The 21,899-nt window shown below is 45.8% G+C and overlaps 1 protein-coding gene across 2 annotated transcripts in view; it reads left to right on the top strand.

Annotated features, from left to right (window-relative positions):
• The first annotated feature begins 562 nt into the window (after nucleotides 1–562).
• The window catches only part of B4galt6 (beta-1,4-galactosyltransferase 6), a 67,483-nt gene continuing 46,146 nt past the window's right edge, over nucleotides 563–21,899 (top strand). Inside the window, exons 1-2 of one of the 2 annotated variants that reach the window (XM_040757875.1) lie at nucleotides 563–1,108; nucleotides 19,644–19,760. In XM_040757875.1, coding sequence (XP_040613809.1) covers nucleotides 994–1,108; nucleotides 19,644–19,760 — 232 coding nt within the window. In that variant the 5' untranslated portion in view covers nucleotides 563–993. The remainder of the gene's footprint in view (nucleotides 1,109–19,643; nucleotides 19,761–21,899) is intronic. The other variant, XM_040757874.1, reaches the window with a different exon arrangement.

The following is a 21,899-nucleotide window of genomic DNA, read 5'->3' as shown; positions in this document are numbered from 1 at the left end:
CGGGAGGGCGGGGATGGGTGGGGACGCTGTCACCCTGTGCCAGGACCAATCAGGACGCGCGGCGCTCCAGGGGCGAGGGCTCTTGGTTCCCCTGCTCCGGGCGCAGCGCCGCCTGTCGAGTTGTGCATCGGCGGGCGGAGCCTGCAGGGGTCTCGGGGAGCACAGGGCTGTCGGGATTGTCCTCGTGGGTGTCCGCGATCGCCTCGCGTCTGTCACCTTCTTGCCTTCACCCTCCGGACCCCGGGAGCGCGCATCCGCCGGGTAGTCCGGGGGGTCTGTGCGGGGGCGGCGCCGCCTCTCCCTCGGGCTCCGCGGCGGGAATGCGGCTGCCGTGGCCGGCTGGGCAGCGGGCGGCGGCAGCAAGTGTAGCCCGGGCGCATTCGCCGCTGCCCGGGACGCCGCCCGGGCCTGCGCTAGGCTCCAGAGGCCGCCGCTGCGCTGCGGGGCTTGGCGCGGAATGAGGTGCAGGCCGCGCTCCGGCGAGCGCCCGGCTCCGCAGCCCCCAGGTTCCCCGCGGCCGCCCGTGCCTCGCGTGTCCCGGAGCCCACGCTAGAGCTCCGCACTGGCCGCACTCAGCCGGGGCGCAGGCCCGCAGAACGCACGCTACCCGGCCCGGGTCCCGATCGTCGGGACTCTCCTCTTGGACGCCGCCCGGGGTGCGGGGACCCCGGCACGCTGCAGCCGGCGGGCCGAGCTCCGCATCTCAGCGCTCTAACTAACCTGGCCCGTGGCTTTGGCCTCCACGGTGCCTGGTCCCCCGGCCTCCCTCCACCTTTCCCCGCATCCTCCCTCCACCCTTCCCGCTGCTCCGCTGCCTCTCATTCATTGCATCCGTTTCCCCTTCCTGGCTCGGCCCTCCCGCTCAAAGCCTCCCCGGCTGGACCCCGCTACCCTCTTGGGGTTCTCCGTACATTCATGGAAGTTTAGGGCCTGGACAGTAGCCCCGAGTCAGACCTGAGAGCGCAGCCCGCGCTGCTGGCAGGGCAGAGGAAGATGTCTGCGCTCAAGCTGATGATGCGGGTCTCCAATCGCTCCCTGATCGCCTTCATCTTCCTCTTCTCCCTCTCCACGTCCTGTCTCTACTTCATCTATGTAGCTCCAGGCATCGGTAAGCACCGGGACACACCCTCACCTCCTATGGTTAGAAAGAAGGTAACTGGGGGGTTGAGCAGTTTGGAAGCTGAACCAGAATCTGATTTGACTTGCTTTCAAAACTGTCGAAGAAACTGCTTGACCACGTTAGCTTGGCTAATAAATGTTTAAGAGAGCTTAAAAGGTCGCATTCTGTGGATGCAGGGAAATGAGGGCCTAGTGACTGGGGGGTAGGGGTGGGGGTGGGATGGGGTGCCTCTTGCCATTTTCTTCAGTATTCATGACAACTTTATCAGATAAGTTCAGTGTCTGATTGCAGTTTTATTTAGACATCTTTATGTCCCGATATAATAACAGGTTGTGACAATCTAATGGGAAAACAGGAACTGTAGGAAGGTCAAGTGTAAGCTTGCTACTGTTGTAGGTCAACAGACATTTGCAGGATCCTTGAGGCGTTCTAGGGGCTACATTGTTGAAACACAGCTCTGTTATTTAGTCAGCTTGGGTCTTTTTGTCAAAGTCAGCCTTTGCTTAACCTGTTAGGATTCCTGCTCGGACAAAATGATGATTAAAATAATTATGTAAAGCAATTTGTGGGCTTAAATTGTTAACTTTCTGTTAGTTGCCTTTGGCTTTTGGTCCCAAATACACTTTTGCATGATCCTGGCTTCTTTATCGAAATATCCCAATTTCTTATTTCTCCTGCTGTTGACAGGGGGTCCACATGGCCTTGTTTTAGGGAATGAAAATTTCTATGAATTTATATGGCTGTTAAAATACACCCTGTTCTCTGAACCCGGCTGAGTTTTCTTGTCACTCAGTGTTTAATGCTGAGTGACTTAGTAACAGTGCATATTCTGTCATTTCTTATTAGATATTCACCTGTCTTTTTTTGAGTCAGTGTTTCTCCCCTGAGTTAGATAAAAATGTCATGTCTTTCAGAGAGGGAAAACATCTGTAGAAATTTGAGGTGAGATTCTTATCCCCACAGATATTTGTGTGTGTGTGTGTGTGTGTGAGAGAGAGAGAGAGGGTATGTGTGAATGTGTGTGTATGTGTGTGAGAGAGAGAGTATGTGTGAATGTGTGTGTATGTATGTGTGCGTGAGTGTGGGGAATATTTGTGTGTGTGTGTGAATATGTGTTCATGTGTATGTGGACATGTGTGTGTGTTTGGGGGTGTGTATGTGTGTGAATATGTGTTCATGTGTATGTGGACATGTGTGTGTGTTTGGGGGTGTGTATGTGTGTGTGAACATATTTGTATGTGGTGTGTGTGTGTGTGAATATGTGTTCATGTGTATGTGGACATGTGTGTGTGTTTGGGGGTGTGTATGTGTGTGAACATATGTGTATGTGGTGTGTGTGTGTGTGTGTGTGTGTGTGAGAGAGAGAGAGAGATATGATGGTAATGAATTGCAGGAGAGAGACTGAAGCCTCATCCAGACTGATTTCTCATGAAAAAAATACTATATAATCTTTTCTTTATTGGATTTAATTAAAAGATATACAGTGAGGTAATGATGCTTGGAAAAACCTTGATGTATCATTGCCAACTAGAAGTTTAGGGTAAAGTTTGAAGGAGTATGAACATTTTAACAATTTGGTGTTTTAGTTAGTGTTTTTCTGTAGGCAACAAAATCTATTCTCTTCAAGCTTTTGATACTTATGACAGCAGTTCACATTTTCACCTGAATTAGGGCAACATTTTCATACAGCCAGGATACAGGATGTGTAAGAATTTTTTTTTTGGCCTTATGTTGGATGTTTTGAATCTCTTTCATTAAGAAGTCTTTATTAATTCTGCCACACCAACTAGTTTGTAGATGTCAAATGTATTTTACTATCTTTTCTGCCATTTAGTCTATTGGATATTATTTACGACATTTAGGAAAAGGTTACAAACAAAATTCTTTCTTTCCATTTTAGACATCATATAAATCATCTAATTAATAGAAATATTTTACTTTTTCATGTAACTGCTCAAAACTTGAACCTCTTTGAAGAGTGTTATTTTACCAGACACTTAGCTGTGAGAGATTCTGCACAAGAAAAATTTCTCCAATGTAATCTTTTTACTGATTATTTGGGAATGTCACATAATGCACCCAGGTCATACTCACTTGCCACAAGAATAATTTTAAAAATACCTTTCTTTATTGTGTTGTGTATGTGTATACAGGTGTGAGCGTGCAGGTGCTGTGTGTGTGTGTGTGTGTGAAGGTCAGAGTACAACTTGTAGTCGTCTCTCCTTCCACCATGTGGGTTCTGCAGATCAAGTACAGGTTGTCAGGCATGGCAGCATGCAGCCTTACCTGTTTAGCCATTTTGCTGGTCCCTGACAGGATTTCTGTTTTAGACTGGATTGCTCTATGTAGCCCTGGCTGGCTGGGGACTCTGTCTGTATGTAGACATAAATGCTGAGATTAAAGGCATGCACCACCATACCCAGTGAGTCTTTTTTTTTTTGAATTTATGGCTGAATTTACAACTTTGAAAGCTCTGACTTTGCTTTCTTGTTCCCTTTGTGATGGCGGGGGTGAGTGGCACTCAGGACTGTGTGTGCACGCTAAGAAAGCACTACATGAACAAGCTAATCCTGGATCCCATTTCTTCATATATTGGGTAACATGATAAAAAGTTAAGCAAAGGAAATCTGTATCCCAGCTTCCTAGTGTTCGTACAGTGTCCGTAGAGAGCTCAAATTCGGTTGATATGAAAGCCTGTACATTTTTCTTATTTGAGTGTGTAATGTTGCCATAGAACACCTGTAACAATTGTCTCTCAAGCCAAGTAGATCATTGCGGTGTCTGGAAAGAAAAAGGCCCCCAAAGGGAGTGGCACTGTTAGGAGGTGTGGCTTTTTTGGAGGAAGTGTGTCACTGTGGGGCTTTGAGGTCTCTTTTGCTCAAGCTTCCCTCAGTGTGACTTTAGGTTGACTTCCTGTTCCCTGAAAGATGTAGGACTGTCCCTCCAACACCACCTTTACCCACATGCTCCCTGCCGTGATGATACTGGACTGAACCTCTGAAACTGTAAGCTAGCCCCCTCAATTAAATGTTTTCCTTTAAGAGATGCCACCGTGGCCATGGTGTCTTTTCACCATGCAACAACAACAACAAAAAAAAAACCCTAAGACAGAAGTAATAATTTAAATTACTCTATTTTGAGAACCTTGTAATTAAAAATGTTAACAGTGAAGTCAGGAAGAAAAGTAAGTTAATCAAACATAAATCCTACGAATTTGTTAAACCAGTGTCTTCCCCTCCTTTGTTTATGAGGGGAGGTAGAAACCAGTGTTTGCCTCCCCCTTGTGCTGGGAGGTGTGGAAACCAGATTCTGCTCCCCCTTGTGTTATGGGGGGATGGAAACCAGTATCTGCACTCACCTTCTGTTATTTGGAGAGGGCCCATATCTATACCATCCTTGTGCTATTTGTGGGGGTTTGAAGGGCTGCTTTTCTCATCTTTCTTTGAGTTTGGGAAGATTTCTTTTCTTTTCTTTTTTTTTCCTTTCGGTTTTTCAAGACAGGATTTCTCTGGGTAGCCCTAGCTGTCCTGGAACTCACTCTGTAGACCTGGTTGGCCTAGAGCTCACAGAGATCCTCCTGAGTGCTGGTATTAGAGGCATGCACCACCACTCTCTGGCTGGGAAGAAGTTTTCTAGATTTCAAAGTTTTGCTAGAAAATTCAAATTTTGTGTTTGGTGACAAAGGCTGTTTTATTTCTTTCTTTCTGCCTCTCTCTCTCTCTCTCTCTCTCTCTCTCTCTCTCTCTCTCTCTCTCTCTCTCTCTCTCCTTCTTTCTTGTGTATGTATCAGGTCACTTCGTGTCTGAGAAAATGCAGGTCAGACACACAGGTCTAACCGCAGTGTGTCAGCTGTTTTCTGAAGTGAAAATGATGTGGAAAATGTGGTCAGTTGAGTTCCCAGTGCAGCAGCCAATTGCGTAAGTGCTTTTCCTCGAGGCCAGCAGAGCAGTGTTCTGTGCTCTCACTGCTTTATAGTTTTTATTGGATATACCGATAAACATCCTGCAATGCTTAATAGAAAATTTCACTTTGACTGAATTATGCTACACACAAGTTCCTCTTGCTGTTTGTAAAATAATTCCTTCTTATGTTGTGTGTATGAGTATTTGCCTGCATGTATGTGTGCACCATATGCATGCAGAAGCTAAAAGACATTGGATGCTGCGAAGCTGAAGTCACTGATGGTTATTAGCTGTAGTGTCCCTGCTGGAAAGTGAAACTAGGTCTTTCGGAAGAGCAGCCAGTGCTCTTACCTGCTGGGCCATCTCTCCAGCCGCTCTTTTCTTTCCTTCTTTCCTTTCTTTCTTTTCCTCACCAAGACAGCCCTTGCCTGTCCTGGAACTCGCTCTGTAGACCAGACTGGCCTCGAACTCACCAACATCTGCCTGCTTCTCTCTCCCGGGTGCTGGGATTAAATGGGTGCACCACTACCACTCAGCTCCAGCCCCTCCTTTCATTGGTTTCAAAAAAACGATGTTTCATATCTGTTACATTATCGATGAGGCATATCGTATCAACTTGTTTCCTGGGTATCACTGCATTTCTCTGCCTTTTTGGGTCCAGACACGGTCCATCAGGTGCCTTCGCCCAGACAGTTCTCCCACCATTTAGTCTACTGCCATGTGTCTCTTTACCTGTGCCTGTCTCCTCCTGCCACTCTCCCTTCTGAGCCGACAGGCCACGCACTGTGGACAGCCAGCCTGGTTTCTGTTTTCTTGATGCTGCTCTGGCTCTGTGGATCCTTGTCTATAGTGAGTTCAACAGAACTCAAAGCTCATTATTTTAAGAGTCAGTTGAAACATTTTCCCTGATACTTTGTTTGGGACGCACAAGACAGTGTCTTTATACTACCTACCTTCAGTGCTGAGGGAACCAGGCTGTTGATAAGTCTCTGGGGCCATCCCACAGGAAGTCTGTGGATACTTTGCCCGGGCCTTCTTCCCAGCAGAGGTAGGAGTCAGGCTCTCTGTTTTGTGCCCGCCTCTGTGTGTGGTTGCCAAGAGATGAGTGCTGTGTCCTTCCAGGACATTGAGCTGGCTGTGTTGAGAATAGACTTCCATTTATTAGGAAGCCATTTCCAATATAACTTCCCCTGCAATACAGTCATATCCTGTTGTATCAGGGGAGCAATTGGTTTGACTGGCGCACCCAAGAGAAGATGGACAATGGGGTCTGGAAGTCTTGAAAGAGGATGGCAACACAGTCATTTGAAGGAGCTTCAGTGTACATGATAGAAAGCAGGAGGAGAAAGAGAGAGAGAGAGAGAGGGAGGGAGGGAGGGAGGGAGGGAGGGAGGGAGGGAGAGAGGGCTGGCTATAGGTTCCTTGGATGGGTAGAATAGGATTGGTCTATACTGAGCACAGAAAAAGCTTCTAGAAAATGTCACTCCTCTGGTTCCCTTTGGCTGTTCCTTAGGGCGTGGAGAGGCAGATTGCAAAAAGGTCTTTGGTACTCTATATCCAGCCCAGGGGAGTGCTGGAGGTCACCAATGTTCACAGCAGAATGAACTGATCTGGCCCACATAGCTTTATCTAAAGGATGATAAGAAAGAAACAGATGTTCCTGCCTCCAGTAGGGCAGTACCAGAGGGAGACTGCATAGCTTCCTTGGGAGTGGGGAGTTTACTGTCCTTTAGACACCAAAGTCCTTTTCCTGGACAGCCTTCCTTGGTCTTTGGGAGTATAATCTGGTTGGCCACTTTGTCTGAAATCCTGTGGGTCTCTTGGCTACTTGGGCCTCTAGGAGAGGCCTGCTGGAAATGGTGGAGCAGGTGGTATGGGGCATCTAAGGAGACATATGTGTTTGCTCAAAGGCTAGCACAGTGTCTTGTTTGGTTTGCTCTGGGCTACCTCAGCAGGTAGCTAGTTGCTAATGCGTCTGTCCTTCAGCCTCCTAGCCTCAGGTACCTTTCTGGGGCCTTTCTACCTGACCTTCTGTGCCTTTGGAGTCCAGTTAGCCTGCTTTGTGTTGAAAAGGCCTTTGTGTTGTTTTGTTGTTGTTGTTTTTCCCCTCTTCAAGTTCCCTGTTCTCTGTGGCCCTTGCCTGCTGTTCTGACCAGGTGTTGGTCACATTTTGCCTCTAGGCCTCCCTTGCTGTCTCAGGCTATTTTTGTTCTGTGAGTAGCAGGACTCAGCAGGAGTTTCTCTGAGGGTAGTGAGGCATCGCTTTGTTTTAGAGTAATCCTACCGTGAAGGATGGTTAATGTAGGGCAGACACAAGAGACAGAGAGGCCAGGGAAGAAGCAGAAGAGGGTTCAGCAGTAGGAGGTTAGATCCAGGTCAGCTGCGGGGCTGACAAGGGGACAGTTTTCCCGTGATGCTCAGCTTCTAACTCTGACCCCAGGTGACCAGTCACAGACGACGCTCAGGCACAGGGACTGAGGGAGACGTTTTGGGTATGGGAGTTGGATGTTTCTGGACGATCCAGGAAGAATTTGTCACTGGCTAGGTAGGTAGAAATAAGGGCTTGGAGCCTAAAGGGCAGGCTTGGGTGTCACCATCGTCCAGGAGGGTAGTGTTTGTCTCCAGCTTGGCCATCACATTTGGGAAGTCATCTCGTCTCTTGAGTTACACACTAAGTTAATGACTCTTAGGCATTGCGCCCCAGTGATGGCAGGAGAATACCAAGAAGGGTAGTTTGGATTTCTTCCCACCTGGAATTCCCCACAGGATTGAGTGAAAGGTTTCAGATTTGGGCCTGAAGTGGGGGGGGAGGACACTAACAGATTGTCACAATGTGGGTAGGATTTATTGAATAAAAAGTTATTACCACCAAGGACATAAAAACAGCAGCATGGCAGGGGCTTTGAGGATATTCAGGCCAGGAGTCAGAGTGGAGATCCCTTCTTAAAGCTCTTATAGGAAGGGAGTGGTTTAATGTAGGAATGGAGTCAGGCTGTGTCTGATTCTCCAATAGGGAGAGGGAGTGGAGGGTGGCCTTGCATTGCTAGCAGTAAGAAAATTTCAACTATGAGATGTTTGGAGAGGGAAGGAGGGGCACATCTAGTTGAGGTGTGCCCATTATGGAGGGGGAATGTACCCTCACTAGTAGCTTTCTGACTGATGTCTTAGCACCTTGCTTCTTTGCTGGGGAAGTGGCAATATGATCTGTCATTGTCTTGGAGTTTGGGCACCTGGAGAATCTATTGAGGGGTCAGGGATTTACCCACGCGCTCTTGGTAGGAGGCTTGGCTTTTCCCTTTCCATGGAGGCTGCTGCAGGTTGGTGTGGCCTGAGCAGCAGTCTGGTTCAGATCCTAACAGAATGTAGGCCCCTTCCTTGCTCACACACAAGCAGCCCCTCTGAAGGATGGTTCCAGCAGTGGGATGGCCACTCACGAGCAGTATTTGTAACTCTGCCCTTAGTGTCAATGAAAATTAACATCAATCATATGGCCTTGTGGGGAACTAGGTGATTCATTGATTCATAGTGATCTGGCTCAGCCAAGTGCTATTCTCTGCCTTATTTGGTGGTGAGTGAATTTGAGAGCTGGTAGACCTTCATAGCAGGATGAACAGGTGATGTGTGCATTCTACAGCCTTGCTTTTCATTTCTGTCTTCTAGTATTTATTAAAGATAAAAAATAGCCATGCCTGTGAACATTAGTGAAGGAGAAGTCCTTGCCTGGGCTGGTAGGTGTCTGTGTTTGATAGATATTTCAAACACTATTCAGAACTGTGGGAAGAGGTGTATGTTGGGAAGTTGTATAAATATGGTAAGCATGGTACCTAATTTTTGAACCCACCCAAGCGATACTGAATGTAGGTTTTTGTTTTGTTTTGTTTTTGAAAGACAAGGTCTCTAGTTCATACTAGATAGAATCCATGTAGCTAAGAATGACTTTGAATATCTGGCTCCCCCTCCTGAGTTGCTGGGACTACAAGTGTGGGCTTTTGTGCCCAGCATCTGTAGCGTTGAGGACATTGTGCATGGTAGGCAAATGTTGCATCAACTGAGCAACATCTGTATAAGATGTGCTGTTTCGATAACCCATTTCCTATGTCTTACCTCTGAAGATCTTGGTTCTGATCATTTTAAAAACATAATTCATGCCGCTTAAATGACTACATAGCTTATTAATCCTTTGACCTCATGTTCTGGTGGTTCCAGGTGTGGCTGTGGCTGTGGCTGTGGCTGTGGCTGTGGCTGTGGCTGTGGCAATCCTCAACACAGTTCCCATGTTCCTTTCTCCATGCAAGGATGTGGGCCATGAGAGCCCTGAGCATAGATGCAGAGGTGTCTTGGATGCCACACTTGATGTCAGAGATGTCAGGAGTAAAATCCCAAAAGTGGCCTGTCACTTTGTCCATCCCGGAGTGCCACAGTCAGTGTGGCTGTTTGCAGAAAGGGGCAAGGACAGGCTCCCACAAACATCATCTCCCACTCCAAGTCTCATTCAGCGTTTCTGAAAGAGATGCAGTATGTATGTTAGGATGTCTGACTCTTGGGTCTGTGTGAAAGGAAATTTCCAGTTTTACCTGGTGAAGCTGAAGATGGGGGAGAAAGGATCTCTCTCTCTCTCTCTCTCTCTCTCTCTCTCTCTCTCTCTCTCTCTCTCTCTCTCTCTCTCCTTCCCACCCTCCCTCCCTCCCTCCCCTTAAACCAGTTTGAATAGCTTCTGTGTGCATGAAAAACAAAACACTTTTGGATAGCCTCAGCAGTGAGGGTGTGATTACAGGACTGATTTTAGGCCTATAGAGAAACATATTGCACACATGTACACACACCCTCAGTGTACTAGAAGGCCTGAAATCCATAAGTGGCTTCATAAACACTCCATGTTCTTTTTTTGTTCAATTAACGTATGTGGATTCCTTACACAGTTCAAGTGAGGGTAGATGACTATCCTTGTAGGACTGGAGAGGACATGGAAGAGGAGCAGCCCCCTGACACTGCCTAGAACTTTGGAAGCTCTGTACTGGGTTGACCTGGTGCACTCTGGCTCCCCTATCCTCGGGCTGATCTGTTCTCACACCTGCCTTACATACACACACACACACACACACACACACACACACACACACACACACAGCTTGTGCATCTCCTCTCCTCCCCAGCCACCTTCAAAGCCTTCAGTAAACATGTACATCCATAACAAGCTGAAGCAGACTCTTCCCTCCCTGTCAGCTTAACTTATATCAAAGGTGTTCTTTTACACAGATTTCTCATATATGTACAACTCAAGCAATATATAGTGAACACACAGCCTGATAATTTAGTAGAGCCCCAGACTTACTACACCTCATTCAATTAACTTAAAAAAATAGGTCAAAAATCTGTATTAGTTACCTGAGAAGGGGGAAGAGGTTGGTTACTGTCCTGTTTAGCTTTTCTACTGCTGTTAGAAACCATTCTGACCAAAGCAACTTGGAGAGGAAAGGGTATATTGGAGAGGTGTCCAGGTCACGGTACCTCACTGAAGGCAGTCAGAGCAGGAACTCAAAGTAGGAACCCAGAGGCAGGAACTCGAGGCAGGAACCACAGAGGAACACAGCTTGCTGGCTCCATCGCTGACTTTTTTTTGCAGAGCCCAGGCCCCCTTGCTCAGGAGTGGTACTACCCATTCCGAGTTGGTCTGTTCTGCACCAATTAATAATCAAGGCAATCCTTTACAGATATGCCCACAGGCTAATCTGATAAATACAATTATTCAAGAGACCTTTGCCTTTTTTTCAGGTGACTGTAGACCTTCCCAATGCTGTGACCCTTTAATACAGTTCCGCATGGTGCGGTGACCCCAACCATCAAATTATTTCGAGCTACTTATAACTGTAACTTTGTTACTGTTATGAATCACAATGTAAACATCTGGTATGCAGGATATCTGATATGTGACTCCAAAGGGGTCGTGACCCGCAGGTGGAGAACCCCTGTTCGAGGCTCTCAGGTTGACAGTTAACGCTGTCTAGGGCAATCACAAACTTAAGGTTTAACATTACTAGGCATAGCTTCATCGACTTATGGCTGTGTCACACCGAAAGCATAAATGGCTGACAGACATCCCTTTTGCTAACTCCTAGTTCGCCTAAGCAGGCTTTCTGCAGTGGCTCAAATCCAATGCTGCCAAACTCTGCTATGACCAAAAAGCAGATATGCCCACGGGAGTCTGCAATAAAACAGCAAATCGAACCTGCTCACAATACGCAATGGACAGACAGAACACATGGAGCTCCCAGAGGAGGGGCACACACTTTCCAAAGGCATGTTCAGAGGGATTTCATCACCCTGCAGTGGCTCCTTCCTTCCTGGACTAACCTGATCCTCACATGGGTCTCAGGATCACTCACACACAACATTCTTTGTTACCGTCCTGACAAAAGATCTCTTAAATATATTTCATTGTATCCTGCAGGACTTAAAAAACATCCGAGGGGCAAGGAAGTAGACGTGAAGACAGGCTGCCCTGGTTAGCCAGGCACGGTGTAAGGTCAGCCTGTGCAGCAAAAGCAGCCATGACAAAGCACCAGAAATTGGATACTGGGAACGCAAGGCCTGAAGGACTTCCAAATATGACCCCAGGAACCCAAGCCCTAAAATACCCTCTGCAGGTCCCTCCTCCAACCCTCACTCATTACGACTTGTGTTCTGATACTATTAAAAGTAGCTTTCAGATATGGATGCTTAAGCCTTATTTAGGGTGGCCTGTTTTAGTGAGCTTATTTCCCAGGATTATCTCCAGATATACTTTTTTTCTTTCATACCCTTTCCTTCTTTTTGGCTTTATTGAGACAGGATCACATTCTGTAGCCTTGGCTTTTCTCAAACTCACAATACAGAAAGGCTGGCTCCTACCTCTGCCTCCCTAACACTGGGATTAAAGGTGTAGCCACAATGCCTGGCTGTACTTTTTTTTTTTCATTAGCTTGTGTTTGTTGTTCAAGATAACGGGCCCCTTTGTAGTAGTTGTTTGCATTATCTATGCATATTATGTACCTCGATCTGATAGCCTTTCTGGAGCACTTCCACTGATAGTTCCCTTCTACCCACATCTCTCAGTAGAGCTGCTGCCATTAATTTAAAACATGTGCTCATGTAATTCTGCAACCTGGTAGCTGTGCTTCTGAAAACACCTAAGTGGCAATGGTGGTGGTGGTGGTGGTGATGGCTTTGGTGGTAGTGTTGTTGTTGGTGGCTGTGGTGGTGGTTGTGTTGTTGTTGGTAGCTGTGGTGGTGGTGGTGGTGGTGGTGGTAGTGGTGGCTGTGGTGGTGTTGTTGGTAGCTGTGGTGTTGGTGGCTATGGTGGTGTTGGTGACTATGGCGGTTGTGGTAGCTGTGGTGATGATGGTGGTGGTGGTGTTGGTTGCTGTAGTGTTGTTGTTGTTGGGGAATTAAGTACTGGCAAGGTTGACTTTTGTTAGTCAAGGATGACCTTGGAATGCTGATACTCCTGCCTCTAACTCCTGAGTGCTGGGGTTATGCATGTGTACTATCAAGTTGGTTTATGCAGTGCTGGGGTTTGAACCCCCCGCCCCAGATCTTGTGTCTGTTGGGCAAGTGCGCTACCAGTTGAGCTGCATTTCCTACTCCTATGTTTACTTTCCTGAATTGATCATCTGATGCCATTTGTTCTTTCACAGAACTAAATCCTAGATTTTAAAAACCAGACTAACTTGTTTTAGTGGCTGACTATAATGATGAATAATTTCTTTCATTGAGAGAAGTGGATAAATTGCATGAAAGAGTGACATCATATGTTCATTTGTAGGTTAGCAGTGACTAGGGAATTTGGTCATAAGTTGATCCTAAATATGTTATTTATCATTTTTAATTATTAGGAATATGCAACAATTCTTTAGCAAAATTAATAAAAGTTATTAAAACACATAGCATTGCAGTTTTTAAGATAGGATTTCCATTTGGGTAGAAAAATCTACTTAAAATATCTTTATAATGGAGCTAGAGATGGTTCGATGACTAAGAACGCTGACTGTTCTTTCAGAGGACACAGGTTCAGTTCCCACCACCTACATGGTGGCTCACAAGCATCCATAACTCCAGTTCCAGGGGACCTGGTCCCCTCCTCTTAACTTCCGGAAACTCCAGGCACCATGTGGTATATACATGCATGCAGGCAAAACATTCATGCACACATAAAATACAAGAGCTGAGTCTGCAGGAAAATGTAAAACGGCTTTACGATAGTATCTTTAAGTGGTCGTCTAAAGTTCATCACTGAAGCACGGTGTCTTGGCTGAAATATTCCACCCTGTTGGCTTTATATATTTGATGACATTGCTTAAAGTCACATAGATTGTCTTTGATAACCGAAGAGCTGGTAAATGCCTGAAGTACTAACTGTCCGGCAGCCTGAGCCAGGAGGATTGCTTATGGCCAGGAAAAGAAAAGAAAAAAGGAGAAAAGAAAGTGTAACTTCTCAATCTAGTGTAATTTCCAATTTGACTCATAGGAAGGAGGAAGGATTGGGCTGTCTTCATTTGAGTCAACAGGCTGAAGAGACAGAACTAAATAGTGCCCTGTTTCCTGATCTAAAAATATCCTTTGGGCTTGGAAGTTGCCAAAATCCCCCCCACCAAGTGTCCTCTTGCTTCTTGCTTCAGAGCTTCACTCTTCTTGTGAGTGAGATTCTGAAGCTGAGATTCTGAAGTTTTAATCATGAAAACACAAAGTGGTTGGAGACAGAAAACATAGCTTATGTATACCATGCTGACTTTGTCTTTCTGTTTAATGTAATCTCAAGTGGGTAGAGATTTGGTTCACGTTCAGCTTATGGATGCTGGAAACACTAATTCTGTAGTGTTTTCCAGGCATGTTTATTTGTGACTTTGTCTTTCATCTGTAACACTGTTGAGTTTCCTGAATAGATTTTGCAAATCTGTGCCATCGCCCATCTTTCTTTCCTGAGTCCCTCACTTCCTCCTGGTTTCATTTCCCCATTAGCTTTGTGAGGGTCCCTGCAGTACTTGGAAGAAACTGCATGTATTCTAGCTGACTACCACTGTGAATTAATAAATGCAGGACATGTGGCTGTCCTTTGTCCTTTGTTAGTTTTTTCATGCCACTAGGTTCCAAGTGTACCTGTTGAAATATGTTAAATTTAAACAAGGCTGAACCCATACTTGGCAGTTTGTCTTTCTTTGAGATCCTGTTTCTTTCCTTCCTGTCTTCCTGATTTTTGAGGCAGGGTCACCATGTAGCTCAGGATGGCCTTGAGCTAACTCAGAGAGATCTGCCAGCCTTTGCCTCCTGGGTACTGGGATTAAACAGGTGCGTCGCTACACCTTGCAGTTTATTTTATTTTTAGTTATGTGTATGTGTGTGTCTCTGTGTGTGTGTGTGCATGCAAGTGTGGATGCCCTTGGAGAACAGGGGCGTTCATCAGATCTAGAGTTACAGGCAGTTGTCAGTCATCCAGCACGGGTGATGGGGGTTGAATTTGGGCTTCTCTGCATGAGCACCGTGTGTTCTTAATTGCTAAGCCATCTCTCAGCCCTGTTTTGTTTTTGAGATGGGGTCTCATGCAGCCCCAGCTGGCCTTGAGACTGTTACATAGCCAAAGATGACCTTATACTGCTAAGCCTCCTGCCTGTGCCTTTCAGATGTAGGCTCTGGTTTTCTGCAGTACTGTGTATGAGAACTTTGCGAATGCTAGGCACGTGATCCCCGCAGTTAACCCATGGCCCAGGATCTTGATTCTGAATCTACACTTTCCAGCAGTGCTTGATAAATAGTAGGCAGTAAATGTCTGCTTGGTTAACTTCCGCCATCCCAACTAGCTTTCATATAAAGATGTTGGAAAGGTCAGTTTTGTTGAAAAATGAGTTATGACCAGTCCTAACACACATGCCCTCCAAGCAAAATTGCAGCCATTGACAGCAGCATGGAAATGATGGCCATGCTGTGAAGGCACACCTGTTAATTTTTAGTGCCTATGTCATCAAAACAGGCACTGTTGGATGGGACTGGAAACAGTCATGTTCGGCCTGTTATCACGCTTATCAGTTGTTGAAGTGGGACTCTGAACCCAATACTCTTGCTCTCTTCCATGACTGACTTGGAAGATGGAGTTGATGCTGCGGGCTAATGGTTTTCACAGTAGATTGCCTTGAGGCCTTGTCTGAATCACTGTTTTTGTGTTATGACACTCTGTAATACCTTGTCCTCTTGGAAATTGTTTATCAGCCTGGCACAGTCTCAACATTTAGTTTTTACTTTTAATCCTTCCTCTTACACAGTGGTTCTCAACTTCCCTAATGCTTCAACCCATTAATACAGTTCCTCATGTTGTGGTGACCCCCAACCACACACTTATTTTCATTACTATTTCATAACTATAATTTTGCTAACGTTATGATTCATAATATAAATACCTATGTTTTCCGATGGCATTAACCGACCTCTGTGAAAGGGCTGTTTGACACCCAAAGGGTTGAGAACCCCACAGACTGAGAACCCATGCAAAGTACGAGCCATGTTTCATGCTTGATCTGACCTAACCTTGTGTTAGACCATGATTGTTATAAGAGTATTTTCTTTTGTGAACATGGGTGAGCAATTTCTGGAGGCTTATTGAGCATGGCACTGAACATGGAAAGAAGCTAAATTTCCAGCACCTGAAGCAGCTATTTGGAAGATTATGGTAGTTCCTAGCAACTCTTAGATTCTTGGCTCAGTGGGTAACAGCAGGTAAGTTCTGAGATAGAGTCTCCTTGTGCGTTCTTAGGTGATGTGAGGGGCAGAGGCAGCTTCCCTCCTGTCATTTTGTGTCCCTTCTGGCTTCTGATGTTAGTTGTGGTCTGGTTTATGGTGCTGCTTTCTTCATGATTGTCTTCGTTTGCGCGCGCCCGTGTGTGTGTGTGTGTGTGTGTGTGTGTGAGAGAGAGAGAGAGAGAGAGAGAGAGAGAGAGAGAGAGAGAGAGAGAGAGAGAGAGAGAGAGAGAGAGAGAGAGAGAGAGAGAGAGAGAGAGAGAATATGTGTGTATGGCATGTGTGTGGAGGTCAGAGGATAGTCCTCTAGAGCTGTCTCTCTTCTACCCTAGGTTTTGGGGTTCAAACCCAGGTTGTCCGGCTTAGAAACACCCTCACCCTGTAACCTTTTGTTTTGAAGATTTCTCTTCTTCCTCACTTGGCCTCCTGTATCTCTGCTGCGTTTTTTCTAAATTGCTGTCCCCCAGGCCCTTCAGATCTACTTATAAGTTACCTCTGGGTTTTGTTCTCTTTTGTTTTTCTCTTTCTGACATACTGAAGAGAGCTGACCCCGCTCTCAGCGAGTACGTTAATACATCTGCACACCTTCCAACACCCATGGCTTAAAACCCTGGGTATTATCTTTCTGCACACCTTCTGCCACCCATGGTGGGAATTATCTTTCTGCACACCTTCTGCCACCCATGGTGGAATCATTTCTTCAGAGGCTTGATACCCGAAATGAAGGCCTTGGCAGGATGCTTGGTCCTGAGGTTGCAGGTACCTGCTTGGCTCCTGGCCTGGGATCACATGAGTTTCTGCCTCTGTCTTCATGCGCTTTCTGTGAATTCACGCCCCTTTTCACTTTCTGGTGTAAAAGTCACTGCCACTTGATAATCCCAGTGATCCAGAATGGCATCATCATCCTGAGATCCTTTGCTCTGCTCTGCTGAAGGCTGGGTGTCAGGCGGCCCCTGTGTGGCTTGCCCTTCCCATCCGTCTACAGACCACAGCTACCCAGCCTCCCAGGGCTGTCTTCCAGGGCTGACAGCTGTTCTCACTTGTCTTCACATTGCACCCCACCCCAGTCTCCTCACTTGTCTTCGTCTGTTTCAGGCGTCCACACACTGTCCATCTCATCTTCCATTGCTGCTAAACTCTTCCAGTGGCTGAATGTCACACCCCGAACCCTGCTCCCAAGGCCGTGGATGGAAATGCCTCTCCCTCCTTTTTCCTTATTCTCTGAGGGCTGCAAATGCTTCTGCTGGCCTCATCCACTTGGGCCACAGACATGCTCAGACCCTCCCCTTCTAAGGAATTTTTTTCTTCACCTTGCTGGCTGCCCACTTTCCTTTTGTGGACTGTACTTGTCCACTGAACTATTGAATATGTTTCTTTCATTTCTGAAGGACACTGTTTTCAAAGGTTGGCAGGGACCTCCTCCCAACATTGTCAAGAGGTGGAGATGTGTGATGGTGACAGCCTCATCACCTGCGATAAGATGTGGTTTCCCCACCACAATCTCTTGTTTTTTTTTTTGGTTTTTACGAGACAGGGTTTCTCTGTATTGTTTTGGAGGCTGTTGGTCCAGCCCAGCCTCGAACTCACAGAGATCCGCCTGCCTCTGCCTCCCGAGTGCTGGGATTAATTAAAGGCGTGCGCCACCACCGCCCGGCCAATCTCTTTACTTGTAAATGGGAATATATTAGTACCCACGGAGCTGCTTGAGAGAATTAATTAAGGTGGCACACGTAAGGCATATGTAGGGATGCCATGCAAAAAATATGTTGTATGTCATGTGTTAGGTATTTTCTCCTAAATTATCTTTTTTATTTTGTTGTTGTTTTAAGACTTTGCTGTTGTTATTTAAGACTTATTCTTACTTAGGTGCCCACAGAGACCAGAGGATGCTGTCAGATTCAGATCCCCTGGAGTTGGTGTTTCAGGCCGTTGTGAGACATCTAACATGGGTGATGGGAACAGAGCCCTAGTGCTCTTCAAGAACAGCAAAGTGCTCTTAACCACTGAGCTATCTCTCCACCATCATGGCTTTTTTTCTCAGTAGCCCTTGCAGCATTTAACCTAGTTGACTTATTTTTAGGCTGTGGGTTCTTCTGAGGTTAATTAATTTGGGGGTCATTTAGCCTTAGTCCACCCATGTGTCACCTACTCACATGGACACATTATCTTCTTATGTCCATTCTAGGTCATCTTTATGGTAATTCACAAGTCTAGTTCCATTATAACTGTTGCCAGATTGCCTAGCCCTCACTCAGGTCCCGTTGGAAACATGTGTTCCCTTGACAGTAAAGCAGGTAGGGCCCAGGTGTGTCTCAGCAGTCAGGAACCTGGACATCAGTGCTGCAGATCTGTCTTCCTGTCCAGCGATGCTCTGATGTCCTTGCGCAGGGTATAGCCTCCTCCTCCTCAGTGCTCAACACTTCCAGTGAGCAGAGCTGGATGTGGGGAGGATGGGTGACAAAAGTTTTTTTTTTAACAAATCTCTTAATTTTTGTGTGGCAGAGAGGGAGGCACGCTCATGACGCCCCTGTCATAAGCCCTGGATAGAACACTTAGATGATTTTGTAAACAATTGCCTTTCGAAGTTTCTCCTTTTTCTCCTCTTTCCCCAAGCTGTTTTTATGGTGTTTTTCTTCCTTTTAAAAGGATAACTGGCAAACAAGTTGGATTTATGTCTCATTATACAGAGGGAAGTAGAAAATGAGCTAATTAAAGAACACACAGCATGGTTTTAATTAAGTAGTGGTGTTTTTTTAGTACATTTCCGACTTGTCTCGAGACATAGGGGCAAAGCTGAGAAAGAGAACCTTATTTATTTTCTGAGTTATAGTTTCTTACAAATTGGAATAAAAAATTTAGATAAGGATTTTTTTCTTGAAGTGTCACCAGGGAGAGATTGCGTTTCCGATTATCGATAATGAGCTAGGATGTAGCTGAGTGCCGGTCACTGTGTGATGTTGGGGACTCTGTCCTGATGGTTCCTTTAGTGTGACTTGTCGGCACGGCACGGAGTCCTTGTCAGCTGCTCTGCGTTTAAGCACATCTTCATTCCCAAGAGGGTTCCTGGGGACCAAACCCACGGGGCCGCTTGCCTCAGGAATGGAATTGTCTTATCTGTAAACGATTTAAAGAAAACTAATAAATTTCTTCCCATTGTTGAGCATGCTCCCCAGCTTCTCCTTATGTCTGTTTCTCCGTCTATGCAGTGAATAGAAAATGCATTCCATTGATAAAAAATTCGTCTGTGTCATGATAATCTATTTTTCCCCCAAACAGTTTTGTTACCTGTAGCTGAATGTATGTAGATTTTAAAGTTTATGTCTCTAAGACCCAGGATCATGTCCCTGTGTCTTAGCCTCTCAGCATCCACTCAAAGACAAAAATGTAGTAAAATCGTGTGGTGTTTCTAACCGTACGTGATAGATGAAATCTAAATAAGTTAAGTTCAATTATAAGACCGTTTTCTAGAAAGTGTGAAGACACTGTTTACGTTTGTTTTAGTGTGTGTGTGTGTGTACATGCGGAGGTCAGAGGACAACTTGAAGGAGTCGGGTTTTTTTTCCTCTTCGTGGGTCCTGAGGATCGAATTCAGGTAGTCAGGCTTGGTGGTGGATGCATTTACCCTCTGAGCCTCCTGCCTCTGCCTCCCTAGCGCTGGGATTAAAGGTGTGCATCACCATGCCCGGTGTTCCTAAGTTTTTGAAGCAGAAAATAGTCATTTTGTATTTTGTTTTTCCCTTTGGCATGGTAGATAATCGAGTGTCCACTTTTTGGTTACTTTGCTAAGTCTGAATATAATCTTACTAAGAAAATCTTATCATTTCATGACCTTCTTTCTCTTGTTTGTTTTTCTTTTATAGCCAACACATACCTCTTTATGGTACAAGCTCGAGGTATCATGCTGAGAGAGAATGTGAAGACTATTGGACATATGATCAGGCTATACACAAATAAAAACACCACACTCAATGGGACAGGTAAGGTTGTGTCCTCCTTTGCTTATCCTGGGAGTTGCCGATCAGTAAACAAACCTTTTAAATTTTAGTTCCTTTTCCTGCTCATCATTCACTGTCAGACAGAGGGAGCTGCCTCCTACTAAATGCCCCACTAGATGATTATTGTCCCCTACTAAGAGGATGTCTTCTAAGTGTACTGCTAGGTTGGCATCCCCTACACGATGTATCCTGGGTTGGCATCCCCTAGAACACAGTGTTCTGCTAGATTAGTAGGACTGTAATTTAGTGTTGGATGTACTTCTTAGTAATTGTAGGGCCTTTTAAAGAAGTGGAAGGATGCATTTTAGGATACTAGAAATCAGCACCCGCTCTTTGCTGTATGCAGTGTTAACTGAAAGTGTGCTCTCCTTTAGCCCTGCACAAGGCTAATATCAATCTGACTCAACTAGGGATCTTCTGATGGCAAGAAGTTGGTGGCAATGGCTTTATTTCCCTGTTGTGGAAACGAAGTGTCTCCCAGTATATTATGGGATGTCACATTGACAAGATCTGTGACTGCCCCTTGAGACACTCTTTAGGTTTTTGTTTTAAATGGTTAAAAACTCTTTGTGTCACTGAAAACACACTCAGTTCTCACTACCTCTGCCCTCCCCACCAGAAAGCCTCTATCTCCCCCCATAGTGGGATTTTAAATTTATGTCAGGTGGGTGGGAGTTTTACACCTAAATTTGCAGATGATATATGCACTTGTAGAGAATCCATCCTACTCATTTGCCTGGGTTATTTATGATTCCCAAATCTGAGTACTCTTACTTTCCTTTAAGCTTCGAAGCTTAGTCTCACTTAGAAAGACTGTCTCGAGGTAACTGGCCTTTCGATAGTACAGGCTGTCTCAGTCTCCTGCACTGGCTGGTCATATTAAGTTTAAACATTCGAGGAGCTTCTTTGGGCCATGCTAGTTGAAGAAGTTGATGGTGAGGATTTTCACTGAAAAGTCGATTGAGCTGGAGTGTAAAGTATGTTTAGGTTGCTGTATTTGTCTGTGTGAATACTAAGCATTTCATGTATCTTTTTTTCCCTCTCTGGGATATGAATAAGTTCTATGTGTGGGTGTTGAGTTTGGCTGGGAGCAGTGATGACTTGAGCAAGCAGATGTTCCTGCAAAAAACAAGGAAATTCTTCCCCTCTCCCAGTCATGATTTTAATAAAGATGAAGCGACTGGGAGGTACTCTGACAAAGAGCTGTTTACTTTTGTGAACCTCTTAGAACCTTCCACAGGATTCCCTCGCTGATGGGGAATGTATTCTGGAAGACACAGGAGGCATTCCTGTCCTGTGAGTCTAGCAAGCTGGTAACCTGTGGTTGTTGTGGGGGGTCCTGAACACAACCCACAGTGTATTTTTCATTTTCCTTTTAGTCCTACCTGCCCTGCAACCTTATTCTTGGTTGACTTACAGCCCAAAGTGGCTGCTAAGACTCCAGTCAGCCACCTTTCTGCTTGTTCGTGGTTCAGTGGGGGGTGGGGTGGGTTGGGGGCACAAAAGATGTCCTCCTTTAAGGAGACTTCACAGAAGTCCCCCTGTGTCCCTTCACCTGCCCACTGGCCAGAGCTAATTACACGGCTGCAGGGTGATGGGAACGGAGATAGGAAACGTTCCGAGTGAAGCTGGGATGGTCACCCAAGGAGACGGGAAATGGAGTCCGTGTTGGCAGCACTGAGGCTCTGCCAGGCTCATTTAAGCAGCGTTTATTGAGCAATTAGTACATGTCATGCATGAGTAGATATGGGAGGTGCTGTGTTAGGGAAAAAAAAAACCTTTAAATGCGGAGCCTTCCAGGCTTCTGGGAGAGATGGAGGCATGATTACTTAAGTGCATCTAATTATTTCTGCAAAGACTTAGATAAATTTGTCAAAATTAAAAAAAAGAGGCCAATAAAATGTACAGAGCTGCAAGTGAGCACCACAGGAGGCCTGGTTAGTACATTTATAATGTACCTCGAGAAGGTAACTCGGCCGTGGCATTTGTGTGCAGGGTTGGTTTCAGTGCTGTGCCTGACGGCGCCACCCAGCGCAAACAGACTGGGAATACTATTGTGTAGAGATCCTAAGGTCTCAGAATCAAACGATGCCTTTCTGAGCAGCCTGTGTGATTGACAAA

This window comes from Mesocricetus auratus, unplaced genomic scaffold (assembly GCF_017639785.1).
Source record: "Mesocricetus auratus isolate SY011 unplaced genomic scaffold, BCM_Maur_2.0 Super-Scaffold_100015, whole genome shotgun sequence".
NCBI lineage: Eukaryota > Metazoa > Chordata > Mammalia > Rodentia > Cricetidae > Mesocricetus > Mesocricetus auratus.
This window is presented reverse-complemented; position numbering and strand designations above follow the sequence as displayed.